Raw genomic sequence first — 18,403 nt, 5'->3', positions numbered from 1 at the left:
AGCCAGTTGCTTTTCAATATGTCATCCAGAGTTATAAAGTACTTTAGAATATCCCTCTCCTGCAAGGTGTAGAAGACAAGGTTATCTGCTGCATCACGCTAGGCCAGGGTTCTCCAAACTTTTCTAGAATGAGAGATATTTTTAAAAAATGATCTACTACATTTATTTTTTATTTTTCAAATAAGCATATTCTTCTGCTTTCCCTTGCAACTCTTCCCTGGGTCCTTAGTGTACAAGAGAAAGTGGTGCACTGTTTTCTGTCAATATACATGGTAAAATAATTGTTAATAAACTGTAAGGGGGGCCCTATAAAATCTGAGATTTTTCCCCCAAATTCTGTTTTATATTTTCCAAAATTATGTTCAGTTTTATTTTTCCTGGTTTGAGATATTTTGGGGTTTTTCACTTTCAAAATTACAATTGTTCATAGAGAAACAACGAAATTGGAATGTTGAGTCCATGTCAATGCTTAAATCACATCAGCACACAATTTATTTTAGGGGGGGGATTTGAGTGTAATTCCCTTTTAATTGGGCATCTGGCCCTTTAATTGCACATCTAGCGAGTGGCATGTCATTAGTAAAGATTGAAAAAAGTAATGGGCCTAGACAGCTGCCCTAGGGAATTTCTGATTCTACCTGGATTATGTTGGAGAGGCTTCCATTAAAGAACACCCTCTGTGTTCTGTTAGACAGGTAACTCTGTATCCACAATATAGCAGGTGGAGTAAAGCCACAACAAATACGTTTTTCCAGCAGCAGACTATGATCGATAATGTCAAAAGCCGCACTGAAGTCTAACAAAACAGCCCCCATAATCTTTTTATCATCAATTTCTCTCAGCCAATCATCAGTAATTTGTGTAAGTGCTTGTTGAATGTCCTTCTCTATAAGCATGCTGAAAGTTTGTCGTCAATTTGTTTACTGTAAAATAGCATTGTATCTGGTCAAACACCATTTTTTCCAATAGTTTACCAAGGGTTGGTAAAAGGCTAATTGGTCGGCTATTTGAGCCAGTAAAGGGGGCTTTACTATTTTTAGGTAGCAGAATGACTTTTGCTTCCCTCCAAGCCTGGGGGCACACACATTCTAGTAGGCTTAAATTGAAAATATGGCAAATAGGAGTGGCAATATCGTCCGCTATTATCCTCAGTAATTTTCCATCCAAGTTGTCAGACCCCGGTGGCTTGTCATTGTTGATAGACAACAATAATTATTTAACCTCTTCCACACTCACTTTACGGAATTCAAAATTACAATTCTTGTCTTTCATAATTTGGTCAGATATACTTTGATGTGTAGTGTCAGCAATTGTTGCTGGCATGTCATGCCTAAGTTTGCGAATCTTGCCAATGAAAAAATAATTAAAGTCGTTGGCAATATCAGTAGGTTTTGTGATGAATGAGTCATCTGATTCAATGAATGATGGAGCCGAGTTTGCCCTTTTCCCAACATATCATTTAAGGAGCTCCAAAGCTTTTTACTATCATTCTTTATGTCATTTATCTTTGTCTCATAGTGTAGTTTATTCTTCTTTTCATTCAGTTTAGTCACATGATTTCTCAATTTGCAATACGTTCGCCAATCGGTTGTGCAGCCAGACTTATTTGCCATTCCTTTTGCCTCATCCCTCTCAACCATTCCATTTTTCAATTCCTAATCAATCCACTAGGATTTAACTGTTTTTACAGTAATTTTCTTAATGTGTGCATGCTTATTAGTAACTGGAATAAGCAATTTCATAAATGTGTGAAGTGCAGTGTCTGTTTGCTCCTCGTTACACACCATGGACCAACAAATATTATTTACATCAACAACATAGGAATGACTACCAAACGCGACCGGGAGACCCATGGGGCGGCGCACAATTGGCCCAGCGTCGTCCAGGGTAGGGGAGGGAATGGCCGGCAGGGATGTAGAGCATGGCGTTTGCAACGCCAGGGTTGTGGGTTCGATTCCCACGGGGGGCCAGTATGAAAAATAAAAAGATAATGTAAGTCGCTCTGGATAAGAGCGTCTGCTAAATGACGTAAATGTAAATGTAAATGTATTGTATGACCTCTTATACACTGTATTAGGCCCAGACTTTGGAACTTCGGTTTTCCTAGATATGGCTACTATATTGTGATCACTACATCCAATGGATTTGGATACTGCTTTTAAACAAATCTCTGCAGCATTAGTAAAGATATGATCAATACATGTTGATGATTTAATTCCTGTACTGTTTGTAACTACCCAGGTAGGTTGACTGATAACCTGAACCAGGTTGCAGGCACTGGTTACAGTTTGAAGCTTTCTCTTGAGTTGGCAGGCTGATGAAAGCCAGTCAATATTTAAAATCACCCAGAAAGTATACCTCTCTATTGATATCACATACATTATCAAGCATTTCACACGTTATCCAGATATTGACTGTTAGCACTTGGTGGTCTATAGCAGCTTCCCATGGCTCACATCAACCGCATCATCCCAGATACCCTAGACCCACTTCAATTCGCATACCGCCCCAACAGATCCACAGATGACGCAATCTCAATCGCACTCCACACTGCCTTTTACCACCTGGACAAAAGGAACACCTATGTGAGAATGCTGTTCATTGACTACAGCTCAGCGTTCAACAACATAGTGCCCACAAAGCCCATCACTAAGCTAAGGACCCTGGGACTAAACACCTCCCTCTACAACTGAATCCTGGACATCCTGACGGGCCGCCCCCAGGTGGTAAGGGTAGGCAACAACACGTCTGTCACGCTGATCCCCAACACTGGGGCCCCTCAGGTGTGCGTGCTTAGTCCCCTCCTGTACTCCCTGTTCACCTATGACTGCATGGCCAAACACGACTCCAACACCAGCAGGTAGCTTAGTGGTTAAGAGCGTTGTGCCAGTCACCGAAAGGTCACTGGTTCTAATCCCCGAGCTGACTAGGTGAAAAATCTGTCGATGTGCCCTTGAGCAAGGCACTTAACCCTAATTGCTCCTGTAAGTCGCTCTGGATAAGAGCGTCTGCTAAATGACTAAAATGGAAATGGAAGTTTGCTGACGACACAACAGTGGTAGGCCTGATCACCGACAACGATGAGACAGCCTATAGGGAGGAGGTCAGAGACCTGGCAGTGTGGTGCCAGGACAACAACCTCTCCCTCAATGTGAGCAAGACGAAGGAGCTGATCGTGGACAACAGGAAAAGGCGGGCCGAACAGGCCCCCATTAACATCGACAGGGCTGTAGTGGAGCGGGTCGAGAGTTTCAAGTTCCTTGGTGTCCACATCACCAACAAACTATCATGGTCCAAACACACCAAGACAGTCGTGAAGAGGGCACGACAACACCTTTTCCCCCCCAGGAGACTGAAAAGATTTGGCATGGGTCCCCAGATCCTCAAAAGGTTCTACAGCTACACCATCGAGTCCTGACCAGTTACGTCACCGCCTGGTATGGCAACTGCTCGGCATCCGACCTTAAGGCGGTACAGAGGGTAGTGCATACAGACCAGTACATCACTGGGGCCAAGCTGCCTGCCATCCAGGACCTATATACTAGGCGGTGTCAGAGGAAAGCCCAAAAAATGGTCAAAGACTCCAGTCACCCAAGTCATAGACTGTTCTCTCTGCTACCGCAGGGCAAGCGGTACCGGAGCGCCAAGTCTAAGACCAAAAGGCTCCTTAACAGCTTCTACCCCCAAGCCATAAGACTGCTGAACAATTAATCAAATGGCCACCCAGACTATTTACATTGACCCCGCCCCCCCCCCTCCATTTGATTTTACACTGCTGCTACACGCTGTCTATTATCTATGTATAGTCACTTTACCCCTACCTACATGTACAAATTACCTCGACTAACCTGTACCCCCGCACATTGACTTGGTACCGGTACCCCCTGTATATAGCCTCGTTATTGTTATTTTATTGTGTTACTTTTTATTATTTTTTGCTCTAGTTTATTTGGTAAATATTTTCTTAACTCTTTCTTGAACTGCATTGTTGGTTAAGGGCTTGTAAGTAATAATTTCACGGTAACGTCTACACCTGTTGTATTCGGCGCATGTGACAAATAAAGTTTGAATTGATTTGATGTCACATTTGTTATTTTTGAACGCTTCATATTTGTGAGATGTCGAACACTTTCCTGCATGGAACTTTTGACAGTAGCTATGGGCTGCCTGCGCTTTCTGAGAAGACAGAATAAAATATAACCACGTATCTAAACAGGGCAAGTTATGAATTGTATCACCAACTTTGTAACTTTGACATAGTGTTTCTTTGTCATAACCCAAGGTTGCATGTCACATTTTTGCTGAACCTGAACATAGACAAAGTTTAATTCAAGATTGAGACCTCACATCACCAAGTCAACAATAGGCTACCATTTCCTGTCTGTTTTACAAATCTGTGATTGTAATTTTCAACATAGCAAATAGCAGCATACATGTATCGTCAATTGCCCACATCAATACTTGCTGAAGTATCCTTAATAGTGAACTAGCATTCCCTCTAAAAGGAACCAAAATCACACGATGCAGCAGCAGTGCTCTCAAGCCTGCTGCCTTGCAGCTCAAGCCTGCCTCGAGGCCTGACTTTCCAACGGTCGCTGTGAGAGTCAGTCAGTTGGTTAACAGTCGAGGCCAGCCCGGAGAACATACCAAAAAGTTCAAAATAGGTTATTGTATTTATTATATTTGTAGTAGTGTATTTTGTCACAGTCGCTCATTCGTTTATGACATTGTAGCTAGCTTCAATTCTGGACTTGTCATGGTTGTCAAAGTTTCTCCGTAAACGTCAGCAAACGTTAATGTTAGCCAGCTAGCTATCTTAGCTAACTGTTAGAGCAAAGGTAGCTAGCTAAGTCAATATGTTTAGGGTCTAGCCTATGTGATATTAGGTAGTTAATTAAGCTAGCTAGTGTTTTTGTAAAACATCGGTAGTCTAGCTAAGACTAGGCAAGAAAGCACACTGTTAACATAGCTAGCTAGCTAGCTAGCTAGCTAGCTAGCTAACAGTGAGTCACAAAGGACTTGCTCGACCCCAACTGGCAAAGAGCGCTCCAAGATTCGATGATAATGGTTTATTTAGTTTCATGTGTACTATGGCAGCTAAACGCTGAATTACAGTAACACAAAAATATGGAGGACAAAGAATGCTGAGTTGCATCCAAAGAACACCATACCTACTGTGAAGCATGGGGGTGGAAACATCATGCTTTGGGGCTGTTTTTCTGCAAAGGGACCAGGACGGCTGATCCGTGTAAAGGAAAGAATGAATGGGGCCATGTATCGTGAGATTTTGAGTGAAAACCTCCTTCCATCAGCAAGGGCATTGAAGATGAAACGTGGCTGGGTCTTTCAGCATGACAATGATCCCAAACACACCGCCCGGGCAACGAAGGAGTGGCTTCGTAAGAAGAATTTCAAGGTCCTGGAGTGGCCTAGCCAGTCTCCAAATCTCAACCCCATAGAAAATCTTTGGAGGGAGTTGAAAGTCCGTGTTGCCCAGCGACAGCCCCAAAACATCACTGCTCTAGAGGAGATCTGCATGGAGGAATGGGCCAAAATACCAGCAACAGTGTGTGAAAACCTTGTGAAGACTTACAGAAAACGTTTGACCTGTGTCATTGCCAACAAAGGGTATATAACAAAGATATTGAGAAACTTTTGTTATTGACCAAATACTTATTTTCCACCATAATTTGCAAATAAATTCATTAAAAATCCTACAATATGATTTTCTGGATTTTTTCCCCTCATTTTGTCTGTCATAGTTGACGTGTACCTATGATGAAAATTACAGGCCTCTCTCATCTTTTTAAGTGGGAGAACTTGCACAATTGGTGGCTGACTAAATACTTTTTTTCCCCACTGTATATATATATATTTTTTATTTTATTTTTTGCTCCTGAACTTCTACTCTCAACCTCTCCGATCATTTTCATGATGTCCATTCGGTTTGCTTCTATATGCCATATCTTTCTAACTGTGCTCTTTCCCAAAAGCTCCCAACATACAACCTATATACTTATTATGGACACAGTATGCTTACATTATTAGCTATCTTTGTTATTATTTGTTGTTATTTGTTATTAGTCCCATCCTTCAACTCTATTCAATACCTCCCATCTATCTCTTAACACCATCCATATAGGATTTCTATTTGCCATATATATTTCAACCGTACTGTGATGTTTTACAAAAGTTCTGAACCTTTCTATTCTCATTGCTTCTACAGATTGTGAATTAAAAATAAACATTTTTGCTAAAAGTATTATTATATTATTGATTGATTGACTATGACTTTTCAGATCACCCAGTAATGCTATCTGCAAGGTTAGTTCCAGGTAAATATTGCAATCCTTTAGCCATTCCTGGACCTGTGTCCAAAAACAAGCTACAAATGGACAGAACCAAAACAAATGATCTAATGATTCTGTCTCTTCACAGCAAAATCTGCAGAGCTGGGAAGATTGTATCCCCCATATAAATAACATTATATTGGTAGCAAGAATGTTGTATAATAATGTACATTGAAAAATTCTAAGTTTTGAATCCGGCGTCGTTTTGCGTATCAGTTCATAAACACTATGCCGTGGAATCGGTACGTCAAAAATCTCTTCCCAACTATTTTGCAATCTATATGGGACATCTGTCAATCCTTTGGTTCTTAAATGAAACTGGTATACTTTTTAATTTATCACAATTTTATTTAACCAATTATGTTCTTTAATGCAAGGCCGACAGACAAGTTCCTTACTTTTTCCCCCTTCCACTTTCCTCTTCCATTTTTGCGGTAATGCTGAAATTATTTGGTTGTAATTTTGGGTAGAGCAGACATTTCCATATGTTTTTGTTAGCTGCATGTGTGACATAACTCCACTAGTCCTACCTATGATATCATTTACGAAGATTATAACTTTTTTAAACATTTTTTTGAAAAAAAATATGTTTTTTTAAATCAATTAGTATATTTGAGTTTAACCACAATATTTGTTGCATTATTTGTTCTGTCGTTTCTGGACGATTAAATTGAAATTGCAACCAACTTTCTATGGCTTGTTTTAGAAATAGTGATATTTGGGAGATGATTTCCTTTTCAAATAACTGAAAGTGAGAGGTTGTAATCTGAATAAAGGGAAAAAGGCCATTCTTGAACATGGGGTGAGACAATCTTACTAATTTGCTAGAGAACCAGTTCGGATTTAAGTATACATTTTGTATGACTGAAGCTTTTAGTGATAGGTCTAATGCATTAATATTTAATAATTTCTGTCCTCCGAATTCATATTCATTATATAAATAGGCCCATTCAATTTTGTCTGGCTTGCCATTCCAAATAAAATTGAATATTTTTTATCTCATATAATTTAAAAAAACTGTTCGCTAGGCGTAGGCAAGACCATAAGCAAATAGGTAAACTGGGATAATACTAACGAGTTAATCAGGGTGATTTTTCCACAAATTGACACCTTTCCATGGTAGTAAGATCTTATCTATTTTTCATAACTTTCTATTAAAATTTATTGGAGATAATTTATTTCATTTGGGATATGTATTCCGAGTATATCCACATCACCATCAGACTATTTTATTTGTAAACTATATGGTTATGTAAAAATTGTATTTTTTAGTGATCCAATACGTAATATAGTACATTTATCATAATTTGGTTGTAATCCAGAGAGGTTATAAAATGTATCTAGATCCTCTATGAGGCTGTGGAGGGATTCTAGTTGTGGATTTAAAAGAAAACATGAATCATCAGCGTACAATGACACCTTTGTTTTTAAGCCCTGGATTTCTAATCCCTTGATATTATTGTTGGACATGATTTTAATGGCTAACATTTCGATGGCCATAATAAATAGACATGCCGATAGTGGACAACCTTGTTTCACTCCTCTTGACAGTTTAAAACTTTCTGAGAAATAGCCATTATTTACTATTTTAAACCTAGGTTTACTTACATGATTTTAACCCATTTTATAAGAGATTCTCCAAAATTGAAATGCTCCAGGCATTAATACATAAACCCCAGTCGTACTTTATCAAATGCCTTTTCAAAGTCTGCTATGAATAGTCGACCTGGTTTTCCAGATTTTTCATAGTGTTCTATTGTTTCCAGTACTTGCCTTAGATTATCTCCAATGTGTCGTCCATGTAAAAAACCTGTCTGATTAGAATTAATAATGTCCGACAATACCTTTTTAATTCTATGCACTATGGATAATAACATGCTACTGTACATACATAGTGCCTGTTGAGGGATGACACCCACACAAAGTCAATTTCATCTATTTAAATAAAAGTTTTAAAATGAGAAAAACTTTTTTTTTTAAAGACATGAAATTGTTGTTCGTAGTTCAGTTGATAGCTGCAATATTACTACCTACATTTAATATAAATATTTTTTTAGTGGTGGTGGGGAGTGGGGAGGGCGGGGGTAGAATCGAGTGGATTTTGGCCATTACTGGGCTGATTCTGGTCCTAAAATGGCAGCTTTGGCTCAGTTCAGGCTGCCAGACCCGGACCAGCAGTTTTAGATCTGGCATGCCAGAATCAGGCCAGATGTGTGCCAGACGTTTGTGCTACCTGGGTATGGAGTTGGTCCCCCCTTTGCTGCTATAACAGCCTCCACTCTTCTGAGAAAGGCTTTCCACTAGATGTTGGAACATTGCTGCAGGGACTTGCTTCCATTCCGCCACAAGAGTATTAGTGAGGTCGGGGGCACTGATGTTGGGCGATTAGGCCTGGCTCGCAGTCGGCATTCCAATTCATCCCAAAGGTGTTCGATGGGGTTGAGGTCAGGGCTCTGTGCAGGCTAGTCAAGTTGTTCCACACCGATCTCGACAAACCATTTCTGTATGGACCTCGCTTTGTGAACGAACGGGGCAATTGTCATGCTGAAACAGGAAAGGGCTTCCCCAAACTGTTTCCATTTAGTTGGAATCACAGTATCGTCTAGAATGTCATTGTATGCTGTAGCACTAAGATTTCCCATCACTGGAAATAAGGGGCCTAGTCCAAACCATGAAAAACAGCCCCAGACCATTATTTCTCCTCCACCAATCTTTACAGTTGGCACTATGCATTGGAGCAGGTAGCTTTCTCCTGGCATCCGCCAAACCCAGATTTGTCCATCGGACTGCCAGATGGTGAAGCGTGATTCATCACTCCAGAGAAGGCTTTTCCACTGCTCCAGAGTCCAATGGCGGCGAGCTTTACACCACTCCAGCTGACGCTTAGCATTGCGCATAGCTTAGGCTCGTGTGCGGCTGCTTGGCCATGGAAACCCATTTCATGAAGCTCCCGACACACAGTTATTGTGCTGACGTTGCTTTCCGAGGCAGTTTGGAACTTGGTAGTGAGTGTTGCAACCGAAGACAGACAATTTGTGAGCTTGTGTGGCCTACCACTTCGCGACTGAGCCAATGTTGCTCCTAGACGTTTCCACTCCACAACAACAGCACTTACAGTGGGGAGAACAAGTATTTGATACACTGCCGATTTTGCAGGTTTTCCTACTTACAAAGCATGTAGAGGTCTGTAATTTTTATCATAGGTACACTTCAACTGTGAGAGACGGAATCTAAAACAAAAATCCAGAAAATCACATTGTATGATTTTTAAGTAATTCATTTGCATTTTATTGCATGACATGAGTATTTGATACATCAGAAAAGCAGAACTTAATATTTGGTACAGAAACCTGTTTGCAATTACAGAGATCATACGTTTCCTGTAGGTCTTGACCAGGTTTGCACACACTGCAGCAGGGATTTTGGCCCACTCCTCCATACAGACCTTCTCCAGATCCTTCAGGTTTCGGGGCTGTCGCTGGGCAATACGGACTTTCAGCTCCCTCCAAAGATTTTCTATTGGGTTCAGGTCTGGAGACTGGCTAGGCCACTCCAGGACCTTGATATGCTTCTTACGGAGCCACTCCTTAGTTGCCCTGGCTGTGTGTTTCGGGTCGTTGTCATGCTGGAAGACCCAGCCACGACCCATCTTCAATGCTCTTACTGAGGGAAGGAGGTAGTTGGCCAAGATCTCGCGATACATGGCCCCATCCATCCTCCCCTCAATACGGTGCAGTCGTCCTGTCCCCTTTGCAGAAAAGCATCCCCAAAGAATGATGTTTCCACCTCCATGCTTCACGGTTGGGATGGTGTTGTTGGGTTTGTACTCATCCTTCTTCTTCCTCCAAACACGGCGAGTGGAGTTTAGACCAAAAAGCTATATTTTTGTCTCATCAGACCACATGACCTTCTCCCATTCCTCATCTGGATCATCTAGATGGTCATTGGCAAACTTCAGACGGGCCTAGACATGCGCTGGCTTGAGCAGGGGGACCTTGCGTGCGCTGCAGGATTTTAATCCATGACGGCGTAGTGTGTTACTAATGGTTTTCTTTGAGACTGTGGTCCCAGCTCTCTTCAGGTCATTGACCAGGTCCTGCCGTGTAGTTCTGGGCTGATCCCTCACCTTCCTCATGATCATTGATGCCCCACAAGGTGAGATCTTGCATGGAGCCCCAGACCGAGGGTGATTGACCGTCATCTTGAACTTCTTCCATTTTCTAATAATTGCGCCAACAGTTGTTGCCTTCTCACCAAGCTGCTTGCCTATTGTCCTGTAGCCCATCCCAGCCTTGTGCAGGTCTACAATTTTATCCCTGATGTCCTTACACAGCTCTCTGGTCTTGGCCATTGTGGAGAGGTTGGAGTCTGTTTGATTGAGTGTGTGGACAGGTGTCTTTTATACAGGTAACGAGTTCAAACAGGTGCAGTTAATACAGGTAATGAGTGGAGAACAGGAGGGCTTCTTAAAGAAAAACTAACAGGTCTGTGAGAGCCGGAATTCTTACTGGTTGGTAGGTGATCAAATACTTATGTCATGCAATAAAAAGCAAATTAATTACTTAAAAATCATACAATGTGATTTTCTGGATTTTTGTTTTAGATTCCGTCTCTCACAGTTGAAGTGTACCTATGATAAAAACTACAGACCTCTACATGCTTTGTAAGTAGGAAAACCTGCAAAATCTGCAGTGTATCAAATATTTGTTCTCCCCACTGTATAGTTGACGGGGCAGCTCTAGCAGGGCAGAAATTTGACTAACTGACTTGTTGGAAAGGTGGCATCCTATAACGGTGCCACGTTGAAAGTCCCTGAGCTCTTCAGTCAGGCCATTCTACTGCCAATGTTTGTCAATGGAGATTGCATGGCTGTGTGCTCGATTTTACACCGTCAGCAATGGGTGTGGCTGAAATAGCAGAATCCACAAATATGAAGGTGTGTCCACATACTATTGTATATAAATTGTACTTCTGCCAGGTAAGCCTACTTTGTTAACATTTAATTGAGAAGGTTTTGGGGAAAGTGTTTCAGTCAACCGACAAGACTGTTATCACAACTAGCTACACACAGAGTGATAGACAATCGTGCGCACCAAAGACAGACAGGCAATATTGCTGGAAATTACTTGGCAGATATTGCGTTAGGTTTGGCCAATAGAGCTCACGAGTTTTTAGTCCTAAAACCCGGATATGAGTTACCTCTGGTTCGTTCAGCCATTCTTACAGGAAATGAATAGGGTTTTGGAATAAACGTCGAAAATAAGGTCTGAGGTTAACACAGGCTTAGGAGGATTTATACGTTTTCTTCTATGATATAATATCAGTCAGTTAACATGACCTTTGTGAATTATGAAGCCTTTTTGCGTTGTGCTTTTAATTATTACAAATGCTTAAAAATTCACAAAAAGTCACGTTAGCTGATGAAAGGTATCTCATAGAACAAAACCTATAAGATCTAAGCCTGTGTTTCCCACAGAACTTATTTTCGGCGTTTATCCAAAAACGCCATTCCTTTTCTCCAACGAACCATGGCGGAGTTACTGCCTACAAAATGACGCCATTACTATCTCTCTCTATAGTGGCTAACCTGGGGTGGAATAACAGGGCTCGACATTAACGCTTGTCCAGAACAAGTAAAAAAAAAAAACATTGGACAAGCTAATTGTAGATGTATGTTTTCCGAATGGACAAGTTTTAAAAAATGACACAAAAATGACAATTTCAAACAATTAGGCTACTCCGATCATAATTGGACCAAAGTATCCTCCAGATGCGATGTTTTTCTCACTGTCCTCCCAATCTCTGCAGAGCGCATCAGAGTATAACTATTGTAGGCCTGCATTGACAGGCACGAGCGGTCTTTCAATCATGCAGTCGCGAGATGCGTTTGAGATCAAAGTGAGCCGCATTTGCACATTTGTTGATACTTGCTAGTGAGTTATTTGCCCATTTATTGAGAGTTGGCACGTTAAAAAAAATCATTTAGCTGTTTGACAACCAATTTCTCCTGAATTTTGCTTAAGAATGGAAGGTTGGAGATTGGCCGAAAATTGCTAACAGCTGAAGAATCTAGATTACTTTTCTTCAGAAGGGGTTTCACCATAGCAGTTTTTAGTGCAGTGGGGAAAGTGGCTGAGAACAGTTAGTGATTAACAATAGCTTAGGTGGTGGGGATAGCCTCGGCAAGGCAGGTAGAAGGCTTAAGTTATCACTTTCCTGAGCATGTCTGTGTCAACCAGGGGAAATAAATCCATAGTGCCTTTGCGTGGTACCCTAGAGCACATATCAAACTTCTCATCAGGTCTTGCTTGACTGATACCCAGTCTAAATGTTAGTTATCTCTGAAATATGCCGCAAACTCATCACATTTAGATGTGGAGGAAAGTTCACATAGGTTTGCGGGGGTAAGATTATCAAGCCATCAATGGTCGAGAAGAGCACTCAAATTATTCTGATTAATAGTGATCAAGTTGGGAAAATGAGCCTGTCTGGAATTGCCTTGTTCTATATGCCAAGCTGCTCTCTCAGAATATCATAATGGACCTGCAAGTTTGACTTTCTCTACTACGCAATTTCTCTTTAATTGATTCGTTTCCTCACTCATCCAAGGGGCTCTCTGTTTGGATGTGGCCTTTTTCAACTTTACTGGAGCTATGGCATCAATGGTTGCCCTTAATTTGCTATTAATGTTATTAACTAGATCATCACAAGAGGAAGGCAGAATAGGTGGTGGAGTATTGTTCATACACTCAAAATCTGTAGCAACCTCAGAGGTAAGATAGCGTTTCTTAATAATGCGTTCAGTTTTACCCTGTGCTATGGGCAACAAGGTAGTAAAAAATACACAGTGGTTATCAGATAAAGCAACATCAACAATAGAGGATATGTCAATAGAAAGCCCCTTGGTAATAACCAGGTCCAGAGTATGGCCGTGGTTATGGGTGGGCCTAGTAGCATGTTGGATAAAGTCCATAGAGCTCAAAAGATTCATAAATTCAATGGCTTTGGAGTCAGTCTCTTTGTCAACATGAATATTAAATGCGCCCATCACAATGATCTTTTTTATCATAGTTCTCAAGGACAATAGACAATAGTTCAGATAAATCAGTAAAGAAAGTGGGGCAGTGCTTTGGTGGCCTATACAGGGTTATGGCCATCACTGGTGGCTGACATTTAAAGAGTATAGCATGATGGGGGGGGGGGGGGTAACCAATGGAGGGGGGGGGGGGGGGGGGGGGGTAACCAATGGAATAACAACCAAATTATTAACATTTAAACCATGTTTTCTGACAGTCTCCAATCTATCAGAATGGTAGGAGATGACAGTTTGTATAAACTCACTAGAAGGCGGAGTTAAAGGAACATAAATTAGGTCACTCACAATAACAAAAATAAAATAAAATAAATAAAATAACCATAGTGCAATTTCTACAGGAGTTGATATGCTTTCCAAGTCCTCTGTTGCTTATTCTGATAGGGAGAACTGGAGCACTAGCAGACCCTGTCCGTCAGTCTCAAAACAGTTTGTGATGTTGCTGGAAATAATCATGGAACCCCTGCGGTTAGGGTGAATCCTGTCTCTTTTAAGAAGTGCTTGTTGCGGGGCCTGGGGCCTCCCGAGTGGTGCAGCGGTCTAAGGCACGCCATGAGGCAGCGCACAATTGGAACAGCGTCGTCCAGGTTAGGGGAGGGTTTGGCCGGCTGGGATGTCCTTGTCACATCGCGCTCTAGCGACTCCTTGTGGCGGCTGGGCGCATGCACGCTGACTTTGGTCGCCAGCTGAACAGTGTTTCCTCAGACACATTGGTGCAGCTGGCTTCCGGGTTAAGCTAGCATTGTGTCAAGAAGCAGTGCGGCTTGGCGCTCGTGTTTCGGAGGATGCATGGCTCTCGACCGTCGCCTCTCCCGAGTCCGTACGGGAGTTGCAGCAATGGGACAAGACTAACTACCAATTGGATATCACGAAATTGGGGATAAAAAGGGGTAAAAAGTACCCCCGCAAAAAAACTAATATATACAACCATTGCTTGTTGCTCCCACTGAAAATCAAAATTGTCACAAAAATAAACATTCCTGTCGTTACAAAGTTTCTTCAGGTACAAGGCAAAGAGTCGGCTGAAAAGTTCCGAACCCCTTCGGCAGCACGGGAGGGGGCAAGAGATAATTATTCTGCTGAACTGCGGTGGCTGTGGGGGATGGTACCACTAGGCAGCCACCGGTTGTTGGTATACACCCAGGATCCGTGCTGACTCCTGGGGCTGGTAGGTCTGTCTCAAGAGGGGCAACGCTGTTTGATAGCTGGATCGGATCTTCTCAGATAGATGAAAGTGTGGCCAGCCTGCCTCCCCAATCTTCTACGCCTTGCGAGTGTCCAGTCTCCCATGGGCCACGGAGTTGAGGTTAACATCCGTCAGTTGGATTGGGACAGATCAACGCCGCCTGACTCAGCGACAGCTTTGCAACAGGAGGCATTTAAAACTGAGATTCGATTTTCCTGGGTTACAGAAAGGTCAGTGTACTTAGAAAGCAGGTTATCCTTTTTTCGCAGCCGAGCTAACAGCCAGAGTATCTCTTCTCTTAAGCTGCTTGATGGTGGTGCATTTAGGGCAAGCACTCAAAATTGGCTAGGATTCTCCTCTATTCAATACTGGCCATGTAATTCTGACAAAGTAAAAAAAATATTATTAGAATAGCTTAACTGACCAACTCAGTGGCCTTGTGGTTAGAGTGTCCACCCTGAGATTGGAAGGTTGTGAGTTCAATCCCTGGCTGAGTCAGACTGTAAAAAATGTGTTGGAGGTAAGGCCCTGCGATAGACTAGCGTCCTGTCCAGGAGGGGTACTTGTACATCAAGCTGCCTCGCGCAACAGAAACAGAATATAGGCTCCTGCCCTATGAGCTGTTCCGACTTGCACAAGCCAAGGCTCGTGCAAGGCTACTTACTTTACTAATTAACAAGTAACTCCTATGCTGTCAAGATCTCCCCTGAACACTGAATACTTTAACCTTACAAATACATAAACATCTTAGTTTGCTACCTCGACCACGTTAGCCATTTGATCCCTGGTTCATTGAATGAGGGAATTATTTTAGAAAAACATAAAAAGTATTTGGTTGAAACTGTAATGTTGCAGGGTGGCCAATAATCTGGCACTCAACAGCACCTTGATAAACTGACTGGTGTGTTTGAGCAGGGTTGGATAGTAGCTCTCCAGATGGAGGTTTGACAGACCACATGGTTTTGAATCAGTAGACTATCAGTGTAGTATTTTAATTTGAGGGGGTTTAAGTGCCTTGCTCAAGATATAATACATGGGATCCGAGACCAGCAGCCTTCCATTTTTAATACCAATGATAATAATTAAGGTTATTTTGTACAGTGGTTACCTGCATCATACAAACACCATTTTTCAGCTTTTGGACAAGTAAAGAATCAGTCCTACTTGCCCGAAGGACAAGTGGATAAAAAAGTGAATGTCAAGCCCTGGATAATGTCAATGTTGCATTGATTAGATAGTAGCTGGGAGCTTGCGGTGTCTGATACTTCTGAGATTTGTTTATGACAGTTTGCAGTGGAACAGAATTGTTTGGTAAGCTACTCATAGGTGTGCTGCGAGCTACTGGTACTGCTACTGCTGGAGAACCCTGCGCTAGACTATTAACACAGCAGCGGAGGAGATAAGATTCAAATTAAATGGTTGGTTTAATTTCTTCTGCATGTACAGGTCTTAGAGCAGTGGTGGGGTTAACTGAATAGCTCATAGTATGGGCCCATGGCCCTTGTAATAGTTTTGGGTGTAGGACCTGTTTCTGATTCTGAAACTACATAGGATAGCTATGAAATATTCATAATCCATGGAGCCCACACTATTAAAAATGATAAATGGAAAATTGAGGAATGCTCGCTTCTCACTGACTAACACGGGTACCACAAACTTCTCAGTATGTCAAGTAGGAAGGAGTTTGTAGAGTCTGAACCATATGAGTCATTGGAATGTAGCAGAGCTCGGCTAGCCTTGTGTGGCACCAGTTCAGATCTACCTGGTCATGTTGAGGAAGGAAACTAAACAGAGGATAATAATACAGTGGTCTACTCCGATGTGGACCCTTACTCTTTCAACTCACATGATCCCAAATGTGTGTTTGCATGAGCCTTATAATAAGACTTCACATATTCTAACCAACTGCTGCTGAACAGTACATATGATGTTCAGGGAAAGTAATCTTTATCACTGATGAGCTAGAAAAGACAGGCAATGTGGGATCATTCTGTGTGAGAAATCACCTCATGTAGATCAACTTATCAGGTGGCTATAACTTCTTGGCAACACACACCAAAGTCTCTCCCTGTGCTCTGTAATACATTGACATCCAGCCAGTTCAAACATGACACGTGTGTGTAGAGCAGTTCTGCTGCCCCAGGCATCCTTCCTTACCCCAAAATCCCTGCAGAGTAGTTCCTGGTTTTCCAAGGCGTGCCTGTGTAACCAACTCCACGGCACCCAGCGTCGTCCACTGCTGAGTTACTGCCAATACTCAAACTGCGGTTAAATCCGAAAGTGCTCGCTCGGTTGTCTCTCCTCCGTCTCTTCCCAAGTCCACCTTCGCTCTCTCTTTCTCTCCAGCTACCGAATGCAGTGCCACCCACAACCCAAGGTCCACTACTACCCCTCCCCGCAGGATGCTGGTTGATATTTGCTTCCAATAAGTCGGATTGCTGTTCTATTTCATTACCGCCTTTTGGATTGATCGTCCCTTGCATCCTCACCTCACTGCTGCTCGTACCAGCGTCGGGGACTCCGTTCTGAATCACGTTTCCGTTCACGTTTCCCGTGCCACAGTTCACCGATACAGTTGTACTAGGGCTAGTCTTGGTGGTGGGCGTGTTCCACACAGCAGAGCCGTGGTTGTTATGATTACTCAAACTCAAATTGCCCAGACCTTGTGTCGTTAACCAAATATTCATCCACGCGCTGTTGGCAGGGCCGAGCTGTTCTGGCTGGAACCAGGCGATTCTTGGATCCATGGAGTGGAGCACACGGGCGACGCACCCGTGCACGACACGCTCGCTGCTAGCTAGGTGTGCGTGAACTAGCTAACGATGCAGGAGAATTGACAACTTCTGCGCACACTATATGCAAATCCAATAATGTAGATGTAAACAACAGTATTGTATTAACGACACTAACTTAAGTTGTGAAAATACACTATCTAGACGTCGAATACTTACTAAGAACAAAACGTGACAAGCTGTGTGCAATTTTCTCCAGCGACTCCGTCAATGGCGGAGCTGATAACATTGCGCAAACTCCACTCTCGGACAGTAGACTGGAGTTGGGCGGAGAGGGGTGTTTCCGAAGTCACGGAGCTTGACAAATTACAACATCACTCTAGCTGCTGGGAAACAATACATCTGCTTAAAATATGAACAAAATAGACTTACATTTATTTTTGTATCTATTACATTTGACGTTATTGAATATTTCCACGACTATTTATTGTTATCTGTTTTGGCTGTGCCAATAATGGTAATAACCACTTAATTTCTTCCACTTGGTACTTGGGGTAGTTGCCCGGGGTAGTTGCCCAGGGCAGGCATTTATTTCAAGTACAGAGGAAAGTCGGGGAGGGGAGTATGCAGGAAGGGACAGAAGAGAGGAGGCTATGTTTTACAAGATTAAGGGTGGGACACAGCCAGTTGAATAATACCTTAAATGTGATAAGGAAGCATCCAACAGAAAAGTGTGATTATTGCCAGGAAACAGAGACCGTGGAGCATGTATTGCTACAATGTGGGCAGTATCAGAGGGAAAGAGAGAGGATGAGATCTAGTATGAGGGATAAGGGGATACAGGAAATTAGTTTAAAGAGTATATTGAGTAGAACGTCATTAGATATAGTCTCAAATATTTTGTTATATTTTTTAAGAGCAACGGGGCTGGCAGGTAGGATTTAGTTCCTCCCTGTCTCTGACCCACATCCCAGTACAGTAGGTGGCGGTAAGGCACCATAACGTTGGATGCCAACCGCCGATAAACCCCACCGAAGAAGAA

The 18,403-nt window shown here is 42.3% G+C and overlaps 1 protein-coding gene across 1 annotated transcript in view; it reads right to left on the bottom strand.

Annotated features, from left to right (window-relative positions):
• The window catches only part of LOC311137715 (terminal nucleotidyltransferase 4B-like), a 71,841-nt gene extending 54,193 nt beyond the window's left edge, over window positions 1–17,648 (bottom strand). The window contains exon 1 of the mRNA XM_084172269.1: window positions 16,787–17,648. Within this exon, the coding sequence (XP_084028395.1) occupies window positions 16,787–17,376 (590 nt within the window). The 5' untranslated portion in view covers window positions 17,377–17,648. The remainder of the gene's footprint in view (window positions 1–16,786) is intronic.
• Window positions 17,649–18,403: the final 755 nt, after the last annotated feature.

This window comes from Coregonus lavaretus (assembly GCF_964263955.1).
Source record: "Coregonus lavaretus genome assembly, chromosome: 11".
Lineage (NCBI taxonomy): Eukaryota > Metazoa > Chordata > Actinopteri > Salmoniformes > Salmonidae > Coregonus > Coregonus lavaretus.
The sequence above is the reverse complement of the archived record's forward strand: the minus strand, read 5'-3'. Positions and strand labels throughout refer to the sequence as shown.